Consider the following 18,219-nt stretch of genomic DNA (forward strand, 5'->3'; position numbering starts at 1 on the left):
TGGACGATAAGTAATAAACTGATCTCAAAACAGAGTGAAAACAAAATTGAAAAAATCCCAGAAATGATTGTGTGTTTACTAATCCCCAGCTCTGTTTATTCCTGCGTCGTAGTAACCTTATACCTAATTGGTGGCAGAGGTTTAGTAATCCGCCGCTGTATTCGACAGATAGTCGCGACGTCCTATGTTTGATGCCTGCTTGTTCTGGACAGCCTCTAGTTTTGGACACTCCGTAATGCGATGGCCAAGACCGCCGCAGTAGGTGCAGCCATGAGAGTCGCCCAGGTCCAGGTGCTGGTGCTCGGCCTCTGGCGCCAGCTCGTCCAAGAAGTCGGGCACCTGCTGCTTGCCCTCTATAAGCAGGTGCTTCAGGTCGAGAAGCACCGACTGCTCGGTGATCTTGTTAATGAGCGTGGTGGCTAGACCCTTGGTGTTGGAGCGCCCTGTGCGGCCTATGCGATGCACGTAGTTCTCGATATCGTCTGGCATGTCGTAGTTAATTACGTGCTGCACGTTGGGGAAGTCCAGTCCCTTCGAGGCCACGTCGGTGGCGACTAGAACATCTTTTTTTCCCACGCGGTAAGCATCGACGGCCCGCGACCGTTCTTCCTGATCCTTGCCGCCGTGAATGGCCACCGCCTCCACACCCTTAAGCAGCAGATACTCATGTATGCAGTCCACGTCCTGCTTCTTTTCGGCAAAAATCAACACGGGCGGCGCTGTCTTCTGCAGGCAGTCCAGCAAGTAAACCACCTTGGCCTCCTGCTTTACGTACTCCACTTGCTGGGTGACATTCATTGACGCGGCACCCGCGCGGCCAACGTTTATTGTGACCGGCTTTACTAGAGCTGAGCGGGCAAAGTTCTGGATCTTCTTGGGCATAGTGGCCGAGAACAGAAGCGTCTGGCGTTGGCCCTTGAAAAAGGAGAATATCGTGCGGACGTCCTCCTCAAAACCCATATCAATCATCCGGTCAGCCTCGTCCATGCACAAGTAGCGGCACATGTCCAGCGTGAGGATCTTCTTGTCAAGCATGTCCATGAGCCGCCCAGGTGTCGCCACCACAATGTGCACACCGCGAGAGATCACGTCTAGGGCTTCGCTCACCGGTAGCCCACCCATGGCGAGGCAGGAGCGCACCTCGGGCATGCCGCAGGCCTGAAGGTGCTTGCTGTAGTGCTGGATAATCTCGTGCGTCTGCTTGGCCAGCTCCCGGGACGGACAGATGATCAGTCCGTAGGGGCCTTCGTTCCGCTCGAATGGCAGGCTGTACTCCTGCTCGAGGGCAAACATGACAACGGGCAGCACAAAAACCAACGTCTTGCCGGAGCCGGTAAAGGCGATGCCGATGAGATCGCGGCCCGCCAGCACAGTGGGCAGCCCTTGCACTTGAATCGGAGTCGGAGTCTTGATGCCCTTGGCCGCCAGGCCATTTAGAATGCCTTTGGGGAACTTCATTTCCCGGAAACTTCGAATAGGCGGGCTTGGATTTTCTCCCTCCACAAGGATCCTCAGTTGCTTGCGTACAGCCTGGCGCTCATCCTCCGACATGGCTCGAATATAGCGCGGCGGTCGCCAGGAAGTCTTGATGGGTTCATCGTACTGAATGCCCTTGGCTAACTCGGCCACGCCCATGAGCGCCTTCTGCTGGGCAATGCTTTCCATGATCTTTTCCTCCTCACGCAGCTGCTTTTCCACTGCGCTCAGCTTCTTTGCCTCGGCGATCTTCTTCAGTTCCGTGTGCTGGTCCAGCAAGCTAATGTTGTACTTGCGGCCCCATGTCTCCGCGTCGTGCGCTCCTTGCGAGTCGTCCTCGTTCTCGTTTTCGCTTGAAGACTTAGGCTGCGAGTTCTCCGAGGCCAGTTGCACGATCCGGCCCAACTTCATCAGGTGCTGCTTCTTACGTTCCTTTACCGGTACATACGGCACGTACTCTTCGTTGTCTTGCTCCCCATCATCGGAAGACTTTGAGGATCTTCGGTACCGCTTCACTTGTGACATATTTGTGAATCTGTATTTTTTACGTTTGTTTCGTCTAATTGTAAACAAATCCAACAGCCAATGTGCCCGTTTAAAATAAACAGCCTCGAAATATGCTAGGGCCACATTAAGGTAGATATGAAAACTATCGGGTTTCCACTATTTCAGAACGCAAAAATACTAAACTAATAATTAATAAAATGGTTTTTATCATTAGCATAAAAACGTAGACGTTTCAAAATTTTCAGGTTACACTGGATTTCACAGAACACCTGGTAATTATTTACAAGTGCGGTGCACGGTAAATACGGCTTAAAAAAATAAAGTAAAATATGGAAACAAAGTGTTTTTTTCTAAAACTTTGAAATCCGTTGGCCGAGAGTGAAAATTTTACACCGTTTTTTTGTTATTAACGATTAAAGATGCGATTTGTAGTACAAACCGTATTTGCATGTGATGTGCCGATTATTGCAGTCGTCTGGTGGCGGATTATTGCAATACATTATTGGTTCAGTAATTTTTATGTTTAAACTTAATTTGATCTTCTTCGATTTCTTCTTCCCGCAGCTGACAAAAGTTGAAAACAAACAAAAGGAACTTTTGATTTTTGACAATAAATATTTGAAAGCACCGGGGAAATAGTAAAATTTGCGTTTATTTTTGTTATAATTTGTAAAAACGTTTGCCATACATATTCAATGCGTAGTGTGACGATTTTATCAAATAATATCGATATGGCTCCCACAAAAGGTTTTGAGCTATCGATATTACCTATATTACCACCACCATTTTTGACTAGGAAAAGTAAGCATTTCTTTTAAGACCTACAGATTATTAGTAAGGAATCTAGACTTTTGCCGCCATGTCTATGTCAAAAACCACGAACACCTACAATCGGCAGAACTGGGAGGACGCCGAGTTTCCGATACTGTGCCAGACTTGCCTGGGCGACAATCCGTACGTGCGTATGATAAAGGAGCGATTCGGCAAAGAATGCAAGATCTGCACGCGCCCGTTCACCATATTTCGATGGTGTCCTGGTGCCCGGATGCGCTTCAAAAAGACTGAAATATGTCAAACATGTGCCCGTCTGAAAAACGTGTGCCAGACCTGCCTTTTGGACCTAGAGTACGGTCTACCCATCCAGGTGCGAGACGCCGCTCTGAAAGTGGCGGACAACATGCCACAAAGCGACGTCAACAAGGAGTACTACATTCAAAACATAGATGCTCAGCTGCAGGACGGTGATGGCACCGAGGCGGCCGGTGCTGTCGGCCGATCTCTCGCTGCCAACGAGATGCTGTCAAAGCTGGCACGCACGGCTCCTTACTACAAGCGAAACAGGCCTCACATCTGCTCCTTCTGGGTGAAAGGCGAGTGCAAGCGGGGCGAGGAGTGCCCGTACCGCCACGATAAACCCAATGAGCCGGATGACCCGCTGTGCGAGCAGAACATCAAGGACAGATACTACGGGCGCAACGACCCAGTGGCTGAGAAGATCATGAAACGTGCAGCCTCGCTGCCAACTCTGGAGCCACCGGAGGACCGCAACATTACCACTCTATACGTTGGAAATCTTCCGGAGGAGATCACAGAGCCAGAGCTGAGAGATCAGTTCTACCAGTTCGGAGAGATCCGGTCAATTGCACTTGTGCCACGCCAGCAATGCGCTTTTGTGCAATACACCAAAAGAAGCGCGGCCGAATTGGCCGCCGAGCGAACCTTTAACAAGCTGGTAATCCAAGGCCGGAAGGTGAGCATAAAATGGGCACACTCTCAGGCGAAACAGGGCACCGCCGCGAAGACAGACAGACGCTTTGACGTGACCGGCATTCCGCCTCCCAGCGCAAAGCCAAACGATTATTTCAATCTACGACAAGAGCAGATCAACGTCATGCCCGCCGGCATGAAGCTGCACCAGCTACCATCGAACCTGGTCCCGGCATCGGCCTACCAGATGTACGGCCAGCCGACCTATGCTGCGCCCTACGGCAACGCCACTTCCACTTCTGCATCTGCTTCGGGTGTGAGCCTAGACTCCATTTCGATTCCGCCGCCTCCTGGACAAGTTCCGTATCCTAGCCAGGACGCCAGCAGGATGGGCGCTGTAAAAAAATAAAACCAGAAAAAAAAAACTTAAAAAAGAACACATTTTTATAGCAATAAAAAAGTCAATAATATTTTTTTCAATTTGTGCACGACCCAAATTTTTGTCTAATTTTTTTGGGGCTGGCCAAGTTTTGTATCGTAGTCAGTATGCTAGCAGGATGAAAAATAGATAAGTTAAGATCTACCCTTGTCCCGTAAACAATTTTTTTACAGCATTAAATACACGAATCTACAATAAAGTAAAAATAGTTACGCGGTCCAATAAACTAGTGTTCCTATTTCATGGAGGAAGTGTTTGGTGTCATGACTGTTTAACAAGACTCACAAAATGGACATTTCTTCCAAAAAAATGTCATCCACATACAATGCAGTGAATGCGATTTTAAAGTACTACTCTAAATTTATTAAGTTCAAATACATATTTGTTTAAAGCTTTTAAATTATAGATTTAATTTCAAGGGCATATAAGCTTTGGTTTGCCGAAGCTAGGGATCTAAGGATTTCAGGTCCAAGTTCCTAAGTTCAGCCAGTAGTTTGTAAAACGTACAATTTCAACACTAGGTATGTATATACATATAATTCTGATCGCTACTTAGTAATTTATTTTAGTGTATTTTTCAGGAAGTAACGATGGGATGGAATACATGAAAAATACCTTTTAGGATTTTATAAATCTTTTACGAATAATCTAGTCGGTTTCAATGGAACCATTTTTTACTTATTTACATTTTGGGATTAGATATGTACTTCCGAGGTTTTCGACTATTGCAGGAGAAAATCTCAACTAGTTTTGTTTTTTTTTTTTTTTTTTATAGAAATCCAATGTAATTTATATGATTTATATTTCGGGTTCTAAAGCATGGGTTTTTGTAAGCTTGAGTCAGATAGAAATCTTACTTGTTAAGCCTTTAAAGTTCAAGTGGTACCTTACTCAACCTATTAAGTAAGTTTATACAAAACTTGACCCAGACACGGGCTACAACAAAAAATCATAATTTGACATCTGCGACTATTTGGGAACCCAATTGATATTTTAGCCAACAGCCAATAACGACATCTTTCAACGTTGGGACTTTGGGACGAGAGACCCGATTCTATTTAACCGATGCGGAGTGTAACTTTCAATGTTTTAAGACAAGGGCGTCGCCAGCCGATGGCGCAGGGGAAAGTTGACTTTACCTACCACAATTCATATATTTCTCGTTCAATAGAAAAGTAGGGTTATATTGTTTACATTTTACCAAGGATCCCTAATTTGTGCAGCTGCCCCTCTCGGGCCCCCCTGGCGACGCCCTTGTTTTAAGAAGCTACAGGCAAGTGGTATTCCCAAACAAGTGATTAGTGTCTTCTTGCCATTCGCAATGAGACGCGTGCATCTTGGCGACAATTTAAATACTCGTTGGGCAGATTGCTTTTATTGCGTTCTGTGAAGTCTGCTGGCAAACACGTTTTAAACACGCCGATTAGCCGAGTTCCGTCATGGCAGCTGTTTTTCTTGGAACTATCGTGCACTCCAAGTCCTTTAGCGAGTTCGAATCCTTCGAGCGAGGATTCCTTGCGGTGTCCGCCAGTGGAAAGGTGTTCAGATGGACTCTCCCGAAAACCTATTATCCTAATAGAATTTTCGTTCGCAGATAATTGGAATTGGTCACGACTACCAGGCGTGGGAGTCCAGTAACCCAGTCCTGGCCAAGGACTTGGAGGTTGTTCGCCTATCGGACTACCAGTTCCTCATGCCGGGTTTCGTAGACTGTCACATTCACGCCCCCCAGTTTGCACAGGTAGGCCTCGGATTGGACATGCCCCTTTTGGACTGGCTGAACACGTACACTTTTCCGCTTGAGGCTAAGTTTTCCGACCAGCAGTTTGCACAACAGGTCTACAAGAGTGTTGTCGTAAGTATCAGGCGTATCAAACAGATTTCTTATCAAGTGGGTCGGCCGACCCACACACAGATCGCCGTTATGCGCTGATAATGATAATGTGACACCCCAGGAAGCGACGCTGCGTTGCGGAACCACGCTGGCGTCCTATTTCGCCACCAACCATTTGGAATCGACTCTCATCTTGGCGAGGGAGGCTGTGCGCCAAGGCCAGCGGGCTCTCGTGGGCAAGGTCTGCTCCAACTGCAACAGTCCGGACTTTTACGTGTAAGTACTGAGCGTGACGGACTTGTGGAAAGGTGTCTTGGAAATAATGCGTTTCTACACAGGGAGACTGCAGAGGAGGCGGTCAGCGGCACTCTGGCTTTCGTGGAGGAGATGAAAAAGCTCGGCAGCCCTCTCGTGCTGCCCACGATCACGCCTCGTTTTGCTCTCAGTTGCAGCAAGGAGCTGTTAAAGGATCTGGGCGACATTGCGAGGCGTTTCGACTTGCACATCCAGAGCCACATAAGCGAAAACTTGGCCGAGATTGAAGTCGTAAAGGGGATCTTCAAAACTAGCTACGCCGGTGCATACGACGATGCTGGCCTGCTCACCAATAAGGTACCGCTTTGAAGCTCCGGTTAATAGCCCTGTGTTTTTATCGAGCTTGTCTTGCAGACGGTAATGGCGCACGGGGTGCATCTGGAGGACGAAGAGGTTGCTCTCTTAAAGGCGCGCTGTTCATCGGTGGCCCACTGCCCCGCGTCCAACACAATGCTCAGTTCGGGCCTGTGCGACGTTCAGCGGCTAGTAAACGCAGGCGTGACCGTGGGCCTCGGTACAGATGTTTCGGGTGGAAACTCAGTATCCATTCAGGACGCCCTTTTGCGAGCCTTGGACGTGTCCAAGCACCTGGACTTCTTCAAAAAGCAGAACATCCGCGGAATGGGTGAGGCCAAGACACAAGACCCCAACTACGTCCAGCTGAAGTACAAGCAAGCCTTCTACCTGGCTACACTGGGCGGCGCCAAGGCGCTTTCCCTGGACCACCTGACCGGAAACTTTGCATTGGGCAAGGACTTTGATGCCCTTTTGGTGGATGTAAGCGTCTTAGAAAGCCCTGTGCGGAGGCTTCATGTTAACGAGCTGGTGGAAAAGTTTATTTACACCGGCAGTGACCGAAATATTGTAGAAGTATTTGTTGCCGGCAATCGCGTTAAAAAAGGGTGTCAAACAACATAAGGCAATTATTCTTTTAACAGTGACGTTTCACAAGGAAACGTGCATATAGAGAATTTATTTTTATAGCGACAAACATTAAATGCTGAAACTAAATATCGAGCTAAGATATCCTCCAACATACTCTCCTCTTATGTACACTTGGACTCCTAAAAAGTAAAACTAAGTTTACATTTCATACTCGGAACAGTTCTGTACATAAGCTTTACTCCTAGTTTCCATCAATATTAGTTTAATCACATATTGGCTATAAAGGGGTCAGGACATATCGTATTTTATCTAATTGCAGCAAATAAAGTGTATATTTCTATATACGAAACATCGATTTGTATGGGATGATGGATAAGGCGTGCAATCTTCGCGTAATTTAAGTGGAAGATCGCCAAGGTAAGAGGGCCTCCGTTTCTTAATTTTCAGATATTTGTTCTGTTCGCACTGCTGTTGGATGCAATAGGAATGTAGGATTTGGCTTTGCTGTTATACAAATTAAGTAAAATGTCCTCGGATGTTTAGAATTTCAAGGGGTTCTTTTAGGCGATTTAAACTGCCATCGCCAATACTCTCGCTTTACAGTTTAAAGCTTGCACTCTTAAATAGATTTACACTAGATTCAGCTAAGTGAACGTAAATTAGGACTATCTGCGATGAATATATAGCTATAGGATGCGTTTTACGCATTGAACATATTCTGCTGCGTGGCATCGTTTTCGAAATCGGTCCATGCATTGTTCAGTTCCATAAAAATGAGTTTAGCAATCTCCTCGTTTTCGGTCCCATTGTGCTAAAAATATGGTGCATTAATGGAGAACCGGTTTTTATATTAAGAGTCGGCACCAACCTTGTCAGGATGCACCGCTAGACAGGCGCGACGGTAGGCCTTCTTGACCTCAGCCGGAGTCACCATGGTGGACATCTCGCAGCGCTGCCACTTGGCGTGTTCCCACAGCACGGTATGCATGGAGCAAAGAAGCGCGCGGATGTTGTTTTTCTTACCGTCGGTCTGAAAAGTTGCGATTAAGACGGTGCGGGTTTTAATGTCAATGTCCAGCTAGCTTACCCATTCCATAATGCGCACTTTTTTGGGGTCCATGTCTCTAACTAAATCTTCTTTGCGCATTTCATTAATGGACCGCGGACCCTGGCTCATTTTGCTGCCAAAGGAATAGCCTTGTTGACCTAGTATGTCTGCAAATATGTCCGAGCTCTTGGTTCCGCCGACACCTGCTTGTGTCGTCGGCTTTGGTGAATCAAAGTGGACTCGACTGTAGTCTGGTCGCGACTGGGCAGGAACCGCCTGTGGCTGCGGAGGCGCCCTGGCAGATGTAGTCATCGGCTGCGACTGCTGTTGCGGCGGTGTCTGCTTGAACGACACTTGAGGCTGCGAGGAAGAGGGCCTGTGGGTGGGGCTTGAAAACTGAGTAGGCTGGGGACTGGACCCAACAGGGGACTTTCCACTCAGCGTGCTGCGATTGAAGTTTATGTTGAGTCCTGAAGCCAGGTTTGCAATGTCCGCGAAGGGATCTGCAGCTGGCTTGGCCGGCTGGGTTGGGGATGGTTCGTTTTTGGTGACCGTTGGCCTATTTGCAAATGTTGGCAAGGAGCCAACGAAGGGTGGTAGGTCTGATCCGGTCGAAGGCTTTAGGCTGGGTGCGTTGGCTTGGTCCACAGAACCAAAAATGTCGAACAGGTCTGTGTTGATCTTGGGCTGCGGCTGCTGCAGAGGTGGTGGCGGCGGAAGTATGTCGGGAATCGGCGCCGAGCCTATGCCCGTGGAGTCATCGTCTCCGAATGCGCCCAACAAGTCGAAGCTGGCATCTGTGCTGGGCTTGGCGCTGGCCAGAGGATCCGCTGCTGGTGCGTCACTGGGCTGTTGGTTCAGATTGAGCAAGTCTATGGGCGGGGAAGGCTCTGGAATGGCCGTTGGTGGCTCATGAGCTGTCTCCGTTACATCGGGCAAAACAAGAGGCGAGCTGGTGCGATCACTCTTCCGAGCAGCGGGCGGTGGCGATGAGCGCACGTTGGGCTTGGTCACTGCAATAGGACAATTAGTTCAGTACAGTGATACTAAATAATACCAAATATTTACCAAAATTGTCCAGCATTTCGGCGTACTCCAGGTCGGAGCTGAACAAAACTGCTGGTGATCGCGGAGGCTTGGCTGGCACCCATGGAGGCTTGTGGCTGGGTGGCGTTTCCGACTCAGTCACAGCCAGCGAAAGCGACACGCAGAAGCTCGGGGTCACTTGCTCAGGATCTGGCAGGTCGTCAAGGTCTTGGCTAGTAAACGTAATCAGCGTTTCTGGTTCGGGGATAAACCCCGTGTTTATTTGGAATTGGCATATCTTAAGGCCTTGTGGACGCACCATTCCCTTTCGGGCGTGGTACAGCACCACCGTCACATCGCCACAGACAGTTAGGTTGATTGGCAGCACTATCTTGCCAGGCCCGGCCAGGTGCAAGCTGCAAATGGTGGTCAACCAAGAAAGTGATTAAGATTTATATTCCGTTTTGCATTCAACCCAATCCTACCGCATCTTTTCGTAGTCCTGTAGTGTGCTTAGCAACAATGTCTCGTTGCAGTAGACTTCCATGTAGATCCGGCAGCCGTCACGCGCCTTGGTCATCTTAGGAACGGGCTGGCAGCTGAGCGACACAAGGTTGGTGTTCTTGTAGTGCGGCAGCAGAGGCGTTGGCCGTAGGATGTCGCCGAAGTAATACAGGTAGCGGAACTCGGAGGGACGCAAGTTGATGGTGTGCCTCTTGACGGCGAACACCTGCACCGCGTCCTCAGGCTCGTGGAGCAGATCGGCATACATGAGCAGCGCGCAGATGACGGTGGCAGCAGTGCATCCGCCCGAGTCTCCGGTCTGCACGATCACAATTGACTTCGGGTCGGCGTTGAGGAAGTTGTACATGTCAGCCGATACGGTAAACAGGCCCTAAAATAACAAGATGTTTAAATTAATTTTATAAATAAGGTTTTTAAATTATAAAATTGAGATTTGACCTATGTACGATTAACTGTTTTAAACAACGGCTGAAATAAGGATAAAAATTTTAAATCCGTCCTTTTATGTCGATGGTTTTTGGATGTTCCCACAAATTATACCGCGAATACCGAGACTGGCCTTTTTTTTATCAAATAAAAAGTGTCTTTGTTTCACAAAGCCTCATGCCAATTCTGTGAACTTGGTTTAGTATGGTGGGCCAATGTTATTTAAGATATTAAAAATAAAATAATTACCTTTGCGGTAATTAATAATATGGGTATAGAAACTGATCATACCGTTTTTTTGTATTATTTGGTAATGATGAATTGCTTACTTACATACAATCGAATGTTCTTTTATTTCTCACACATCTTCACAACTAACCTGCAGATTGGGAGCATGAGCCTGTGGGCAGCCATAGACGGAACCTGCCTCAACGGTGCGCACGGGTGGCGGTAGGCGGGGCACTGTGCGCTGGCCAAAGTTGTAAATGCTTATCTTTTGTGGGGCAAAACGACTTTCGAGCGATAGCCGCACGTCTTCTATGTTGTTCGTCCTGTACGCTGACTCGAAGCCATCGGACGGACAGGGCATAACCAGGATCCGTGAAGTGATGTGACTGATGTCGAGGTCGTTGCGGGCGATTGATTGCTGCATTGTCTGCATCACCTTGGTGGATGTATCCTTAATGTTCTTAAGTAGCGTTCCAGCTCCGCCTCGCAGCGACGACAGCAGACTTCCGTGTCCATTATTGGCGGTTGGAGCGGTGGCGGCGGGTGTCGCTGTTTGGGACGCAGTATGCGTCGAGTCTGTGTGAAACTCCGATTGAAGGGAACTCTTTCGGGAGGGGCTCTCGGCTGGCAAAGATTCGATGGGAATTCCATGCAGATCCAGAGGTCCTTTCAGCGACCAGTTGTGGGTCTCAGCTATGGCTGCAAGGCGTTCGAGCACCATGGAAATTTCCAGCCGCTCGGCAGGGTTCACTTTAAAGCAGCCCCTGATTATGTCGCGGAAGCACTGGTACTGTGGATCCGGAGGAAGTATATAGTTGGCGTTAATGATTCGCAGCTTGCCGCCATCCTCGTAGGGATGTCTGCGGTAGCACAGGAAATAGAGGATGCAGCCCAGTGCCCAGATGTCTGCTCTCGGCCCAATCGGATTGTTGGACCAAGTGTCAAGCATCTCGGGCGCCCTGTACATAGGTGTGGTCACGGTGTTCAACTGGTCTTCCAGCATGTTGCGCTGGTTGGCGCTCCACTCAAACGTGGGAGAGAGCACTTCCTTTGTGGCGGAGCCAAAGTCGCACAGTTTGATCTGCTTGTCGTTACCAATAAGGAAGTTCTCGATCTGCAACCAATTCAATAATGGTTACGGCGCTAGGTATTAATGTGGGGCAGTCTAACCTTTATGTCTCGATGGGAAATTGGCGGTGACTGCGAGTGCAAGCAGGACACGGCGCGTGCCATCTGGTAAAAAATGCGTAAAACCAAGGGCGGATCGGTGGCGGCGCTGTTAGCTCTAAAGCAGTCGACCAGGGAGCCGCCTGAAAAGCATACGATTAAGAGTTCAGGCGTTCTTGCAAACGGGGTGCTTCGTTGTTGGGTGCCCTGGACCGCACTTACCTTTGCACAGCTCCGTGAGGAGCAGGTACTGGGCCCCCTGTTGCGCAGCGGGAGCCGTGTAACTGGAGCCCACGAAGGCGACAATGTTTCCGTGGCCGGAAAGCTGCTTGTGGATTTCGATTTCGTTGACGATGGCCGAGCAGGCCTGCTGATCAGCCCCAATAAGGCGCTTGAGGGCGTACTCGGCGCCACTTTGAACATCTTGTGCGACGTACACAAAAGCGTATCCGCCTGAAAAAGGGGTGGAAGCGGAAGAGGCTATAGATATCAAAGAGCTGATAAGAGGCTGCTGACATGCTAATTGCAGTTGGCGTGCCAAAGGGGGCAGTTGCCAGCTGGTTGGCCGCTATCTATGTATGAGTTTCCTGCAGGGCTCTGCCCCTGTCCTCCGCCAAAGTTCGGCACATTCCTCGCCCGGCTTCGTTGCCTTTCTTATATAAGAACTGGTTTGTCAAATTCCGACCACTTTGGTCTGACTCGGGTGAGTCACAAGTCTTGGAACGCGTATGGCTAATGGGTAATGGGTAAGAGACTCAGTGGCAACGCACTGTGGCCAATATGCGGATGCGTTCCATGCACAGGGGAACAACTCGACTCGAAATCAGAAAGCGTAAACAAAGCACTGACAGTGTTTTTTTTTTAAGAGCCGTTGCTGTAGCTGGTGGCTCCACTTCCTATCGATTTTTCCCCGCTTCGCCCACGCCCCTCACCTTCGGCGATGACGCACTTGATGCGCAGCCTGTGGCCAGCCACCTCGACGACCTGTCCCACGTAGTCGTTGTCCAGTCTTCCCCGAGGGCACCTGCTGCTCCGCCTCCTCCTGCAGCCCCGTTGGCAGACGGACTGCCCTCGCTTGAGGAGAAGTAGTTGAAGTTGAGCGACTTGAAGAAATCGCCCATTGTGCTGGTGGCCAACGCTAGTGCGTTTTCTTGACGCGAGCTGTCTGACTTAAGTTATATGGCGTCCGCAGACGGAACTAAAACATTTTGGCTGCACTGTGGCCACAAAAAACAGAAAGAACAATGTACAGGGCTGGGACGGTGCCAGTTCCACAGTAGGTGTGAGTGGACTCAGTGAACTCCGATAGCTCTTTGGCGCAGCCCTGGCCTGCTATCGATAACTCTGCAATTTACTCTTATCGTTGTGAGGAGATACGTCTCTAGAAACTGGAATAGCCGCGAAAATTTAAAAATGGTTTTACTAGAAGAATTTAGAAGACAAATTAAGTAAAAATACTGGAAACGTAAATTTGAATTGCCTCAAGGTGCACAATATGGGAGTTAGCCAGAATTTCATTTTCAAACTTCTATTATATTTCGGATTGAATTTTATCAAATCGGATAACTTTATCATATAGCATTGTTTTTCATAAGACAAGCATGATTTTTGGAATATTGAGTTTTCTAACTACTATTCAATTTCGGAATAAATTTTATCAAATCGGATAACTCTATCATATACATACATAGCAGCCATAGGAAAAATCGAAAAAAAATTATAAATTATAAAAAAGAAATTATATCGTCGTTGTTTTTAATCCTTGAATTGAGAAAAAATTTCATTAAAATCCGACAACGATATCATATGGCTGCCATAGGAAAGATCGAAAAATCTATATAGAATTAATGTAAATAAATTGATAACATCGTTGTTTTTTATCCCATGAGCATGATTTTTTGAAAATCAAGTTTTTTAACAACTCTTATATTGAGAAAAAAGTTTCATAAAAATCGGACCTCTATATCTCATACCTGCCATAGGAAAGATCGAAAAATCTATATAGAAATAGCGGAAATAAAATTATAACATCGTGGTTTTCTTGTTTTTAATCACACAAACATGATTCTTGTATATCGGGCTTTTGGATTACTACTACATTAAAAAAAAAATATTTGATAAAAATCTGACTATATACATCGACTTTATAGATCGACAAAGTCCTTGTAAAATAATAAAACAAAATTACAACGTCGTTGGCTCGATTTATTAGGTATACAGTTTTCTAACGACTCTTGAATTAAAAATTAAATTTTATCACAATCTGACAATTATTCTGATGATTCTAATCATGAATATATCGGCTCACAACTGCCCTCCTACCTGTAATATACTGTTCAAATAATTCAGTATTATGCTTTCACTGCACGAGCAACGAATATTACAAAGAAAGCTTTTAGATTGCATTTAAAACTAAAAATTGTAAAATATATTTTGCAGTTGTTTATCAGATGCTTATATTAGCTGGCATTATATGTCTGATAAATCTAGTCGTTTTATGTTCTTATACTCATTATAAGAACTTGTAAGTTTTTACTTCATCTTAAGTGCTTTGTCTTCAAACCCAAAATATCTGGATTAAACTGTTTCACTTGGATTAAAAGTCGCACTTACTCATCTTTCGTTTTTGTTTTTACTTAATTTAATGGCAAATTTCATACTTTTTGATCTTAGTGTAGATACGACAACAAACTAAGATCATTCGAAGGCTGCTCGAGCGTACATGAACAATTCAGTAACTATTTTTCTGAAAAGTCTTTGCCCTTTGAGTCGACCGTGTAAGCTCCCGCATTTTCAGTTGCACATCAAATATTGAATAATTTGTCAACCACATGTGTCTTTGAGCCAATTCAAGGCCCGCTCGTGAAGTTCGAGCTCGGATCGCGCTTCAATGAAGAGCTGTTGGATTCCGGTGCAGATTGGTGAGTCGTTGGAATGGGAAACGCGGAACATGGCTTGGAAACCTTCCCCGGGGTTGGGACCCCTCCCCGGCACAGCGTGAAAATTAGGCTTCTTTGTTCGGGTGAATGGGAGCTGCGTTACGTTACACTTGGTCCGATGACGACTACGTAAAGCTGCAAATGGCCGATATAGCCATAGGTTTGCGCAAATCGAGCGACGCCGGTAGGTTGACACACTTCAAAGTGTCAAGTGCGCAATTTGCCACTCCACGTAACGCCTGCAAGTCGTTCAAATGCAAATAGCCCCGCTGATAAGGCAGCGGACCCATCGGCCCGAAAGCGGCTCCGAGTGCAGGCTCCGTCGCTCCGGACCAGCAGCTGTATCGACCACATCGATCTGGCGACCTAGCATTGACACACTTTCTGGCAATTGCACCTGCCGTCGGCCACCTAATGTAAGACAATAAACATTTTCCGAGCCATTTGGCGGGTCGGTGGGCCAGTAGGCCGGCCAGGGCTTTCCCAACTCCACAGTGGGCAAACAGCACAGGCACTCTGTTTGGACACCTGCGCTCGAGAACACGCTCCCGGGAAACCCTGACTTGTCAAGCCCGCCGACTGCGACTGAAGCAACCATGCCCTGGCCCCTGCTGAGTGACTTATCCGGACTGCTCCTCCTGCTCCTGTTCGCCTTCCTCGGCCCGCCGTCCTCGGAGGCCCAGTTTCGTCCCATGGCCCCCTTCCCGTTCCCCGTTGCCGATCCCGATCCCGATCTGCGACTGGTGCTCTTCAACCCCTTCACTGGCCAGCGGCTGGAGCCGCTGCGCCACCCGGCCCTCCTGCGGGCCGGCGGAGAGCCGACGGTGAACGGAAACCTCGTGGAGCTGCCGCAGCTGTGGCAGCCCTGCTCCTGCGGCGAGTTCTCCTGCCGCTGCTGCGTGGGCGTGGCTCTGGGGCTGGGCGGCTCCCTCAGTCAGCGGCTCTGCGCCGCCCTCGAGTACAGCCAGGCGGACCTCGGGCTGCGGCTCAGCGTCGAGCTTAACCAGCGGACGGTGGCCGCCTTCGGGCTCTCCGCCCGCAACCCACCCGACTACTGCGTGCCGCTCCTGCTGCCCCTGCCGCTCTTCAGCTGCTTGCGGCTCCACGACATCCGGCCGCTCGGCGAGGGCACCATGCAGGTCTGCCTGTCGGTGGTCTTCAAGGTTCTGTCCAGCCAGTTCTTCGAGTACCGGTTCAACTGCCTTCGGCTCGGCGCCAACGGGGTCTTCTTCGATCGCGACGCTCAGCAGGATCGGGAGCAGGATCCGGAAGCGGTGCAGCTGGGATCCGAAACTATGGCGGTGCAGGAATCGCCTGGGCAGCGCGGCAACGCGCCCAACAACAAGCTGGCCGGTGGGAGCCGCTTCCCCTTCCACGCCCTATAACGTTTAGCCGCTCCCTCTCGCAATAATTCATCGTGGTCCACGCATGCCCCAATCTGTTACATGTTAAGTGAAAAAGTGAAATTTTTGTTAATTAAAAAGCCCTTCATTCAAAACCCCCGCGCCTCGGTGCTGCCGACGCCATGAAAATGCGAAAATTGGCAGTAAAACGCGAACCCACTGGGGTTTGTCTGAGCAATGAGCCATGGGCGATGAGCGACTGCCTCAGATCTCATCGCACATACGTACCTACCAGCGGATGTAATCGTTCTGCGGACCACTTTCGTTAACGATCGCGCCATGGAAACTACTTTTGGGGCAGGCAGTTCAATGGGGAGTGGCAGGCGCCGACCCTTCGACCTGTGCAGACGCAAATGCCTTTTGGTTTTTGGCAAAATTGGGGGAACATTTTACGGTGAAGATGTGTTTGCGCTTGAATCCTGGTTGTTAGAAGTGGAACAGCAACACAAGAAATCAAAGTATACATATTCTCTAAGCACAAATCAATAAGTATCACAAGCCTCACTTATAAATTTCGTACCATTTGTTGATATTCTCGATTTTGCTGCTGTATTCAAATTATGCATACCCTGCAGTTCCAAAATTGCTTTGTCGTCGATGAAATGTGCGAAGCCGCACCGACGACAGCGGGGGTAGGAACCGTTGCCGCAACGATGACATTTCATAGAGACATTTTATATGGCATTGCCGTTTTCGGTATACATGTGTTCTAAGAGTGAGCAAGAGAGGGAAACTTAGGAATATCCCTTTTCCTTTCCTACACACATGATTGGTAATTGCCACAATTCACTTGTGAACAGCCAGAACTGCAGGGAATATTTTAAGTTTATTTAAGTTAGTAGAAGTCGTCCAGCATTACACAGAAGAGGTAAATTCTACTTACTATTGCTATAGGTTTAATTTCTAGTTTTGGGTTTTCGACAATTCGATGTTTCTTGAATCATATCATAATATATACATAGTTTGATTACGTTTGCCTTCAAAATTAAAATGTTTCTTGAAAAAGCAAAGCTTTGATTATTAATGGATTACGTTTGCGCATTTTCCTAAATAAAAGTCACAAAAATATTTTTTTTTGCACTCGAATTTACTTCTGACGAATATCTTGTATTTGTTTTGTGTTTATGCTACGATGAAACAAACACAAGACGCTTTAAAAAATTATTTTAAGTGCACATACATATATTTGTTTTTGGATTTATAAAAGAACAAAATGATTTAAATATGTATTTAAATGTTTTCTTAAAAGATTAAAATTAAAATCATTTAAAAAGTAATTCAGTTCCACTTCTGACAAACATTTGTCCTATGATTGGTCTAAAAGTAACAAAAACAACAAAGCTCTGTTAATTTTCCTTTTTATTTCTTTAAAAGTTTTCTGTGGCAGCTACTGTTAAAAAATAGCAATTTTATGCTCTTTTTTTTTTGGTTACAAAACAACGATACATTTATTAATTTTGATATTACACTTCAAACATAATTCTGTAAAAGGTGACGTTTTAGTTAAAAACTGGGTTTAAAACGAAAAATAACAATATATAAATAATAAATTTAAATATTGTGATGTTTTCAACTCAACACTGTGCCATTTTGACTCCCGAAAAGCATTTGGCAAGTCAGAACTGGCTGCGCCCATGGAATTCCGCGTATCAACAAACGACAGTGAAGATGTCTAGTTGGAGTGACAAGACGTTTAGGTTAAACCCCTTGGAGATCGCCAAAAATACAAAAGCAAGATTAAGACAAAGCGTGTACATACAAAAGATGGGAGCTCCGCAGCTGCACGTCGTTGCACCATGGGACATCTGGCTGTTTGGCTGGACAAAATTGGCAGGCCGTTCAACTGTTGGGAAATCGCCAGTTAAGCAACCAAAATCAGTAAGAAATGGAAAATTGTATTGGAAAATTGGTTGATAAAGCTCATGTAAATCAAACTAGTGTAAATCAATTCCAACTGAGAGCGGCGGGACAAACTGGCAACTGTCAGTAAAAGGTGGGAAGCTATTCTTTGTCAAACACCCTCCCCTTGGCCGCAAAACACGGGTCCGAAAAGCAACGGAGAAGGCGGTTTCGCTTTTAAGTTGCCAACCGATCCCATGGTGAATCGATAGCTACAAGATGTTGGTGTAACCAACTGATGCCGCCAGCTCGCTGGCAGCGACGCAATTGCGCAATTGCCTGCTCATTTCGGCTGACTCTTTTTTGGCGTGCTTCAGCTTTGTTTACCGCCTCGGTCGCAGTCTCAGTCTCAGTTAATGCGGCTGTTTTCGAGAGCAATTTCGGCTGGGGCTGGC

At 47.3% G+C, this 18,219-nt stretch overlaps 5 protein-coding genes across 5 annotated transcripts; 3 read left to right on the forward strand and 2 right to left on the reverse strand.

The window, feature by feature from the left end:
- Nucleotides 1-55: 55 nt before the first annotated feature.
- Nucleotides 56-2,086, reverse strand: LOC108098573 (ATP-dependent RNA helicase abstrakt). The gene has a single exon (XM_043208995.1). The coding sequence runs from the start codon at nucleotides 1,999-2,001 to the stop codon at nucleotides 142-144; it is 1,860 nt and encodes a 619-aa protein (XP_043064930.1). The 5' UTR covers nucleotides 2,002-2,086; the 3' UTR covers nucleotides 56-141.
- Nucleotides 2,087-2,752: 666 nt separating this feature from the next.
- On the forward strand, nucleotides 2,753-4,351 carry LOC108098647 (pre-mRNA-splicing factor RBM22). Its single transcript, XM_017201721.2, has one exon. It carries the CDS (start codon nucleotides 2,843-2,845, stop codon nucleotides 4,097-4,099), a length of 1,257 nt encoding a protein of 418 aa, XP_017057210.1. The 5' UTR covers nucleotides 2,753-2,842; the 3' UTR covers nucleotides 4,100-4,351.
- A 1,096-nt stretch (nucleotides 4,352-5,447) lies between these two features.
- Nucleotides 5,448-7,505, forward strand: LOC108098581 (guanine deaminase). The gene is made up of 5 exons (XM_017201619.1): nucleotides 5,448-5,667; nucleotides 5,724-5,984; nucleotides 6,085-6,239; nucleotides 6,302-6,575; nucleotides 6,633-7,505. The coding sequence occupies exons 1-5, from the start codon at nucleotides 5,569-5,571 to the stop codon at nucleotides 7,194-7,196; spliced, it is 1,353 nt and encodes a 450-aa protein (XP_017057108.1). The 5' UTR covers nucleotides 5,448-5,568; the 3' UTR covers nucleotides 7,197-7,505.
- LOC108098580 (cyclin-G-associated kinase) lies at nucleotides 7,202-12,853 on the reverse strand. The gene is given in 10 exon segments (XM_017201617.2): nucleotides 7,202-7,974; nucleotides 8,032-8,193; nucleotides 8,251-9,224; nucleotides 9,280-9,653; nucleotides 9,723-10,132; nucleotides 10,568-11,530; nucleotides 11,587-11,726; nucleotides 11,806-12,036; nucleotides 12,516-12,599; nucleotides 12,602-12,853. Coding segments are annotated over 10 exon segments (3,552 nt in total). The 5' UTR covers nucleotides 12,705-12,853; the 3' UTR covers nucleotides 7,202-7,863.
- Nucleotides 12,854-15,118: 2,265 nt separating this feature from the next.
- On the forward strand, nucleotides 15,119-15,907 carry LOC108098460. The gene has a single exon (XM_017201365.1). The coding sequence runs from the start codon at nucleotides 15,119-15,121 to the stop codon at nucleotides 15,905-15,907; it is 789 nt and encodes a 262-aa protein (XP_017056854.1).
- Nucleotides 15,908-18,219: the final 2,312 nt, after the last annotated feature.

The sequence above is a fragment of the Drosophila ficusphila genome, unplaced genomic scaffold (genome assembly GCF_018152265.1).
Source record: "Drosophila ficusphila isolate 14025-0441.05 unplaced genomic scaffold, ASM1815226v1 contig_791, whole genome shotgun sequence".
NCBI classification, from domain to species: Eukaryota; Metazoa; Arthropoda; class Insecta; order Diptera; family Drosophilidae; genus Drosophila; species Drosophila ficusphila.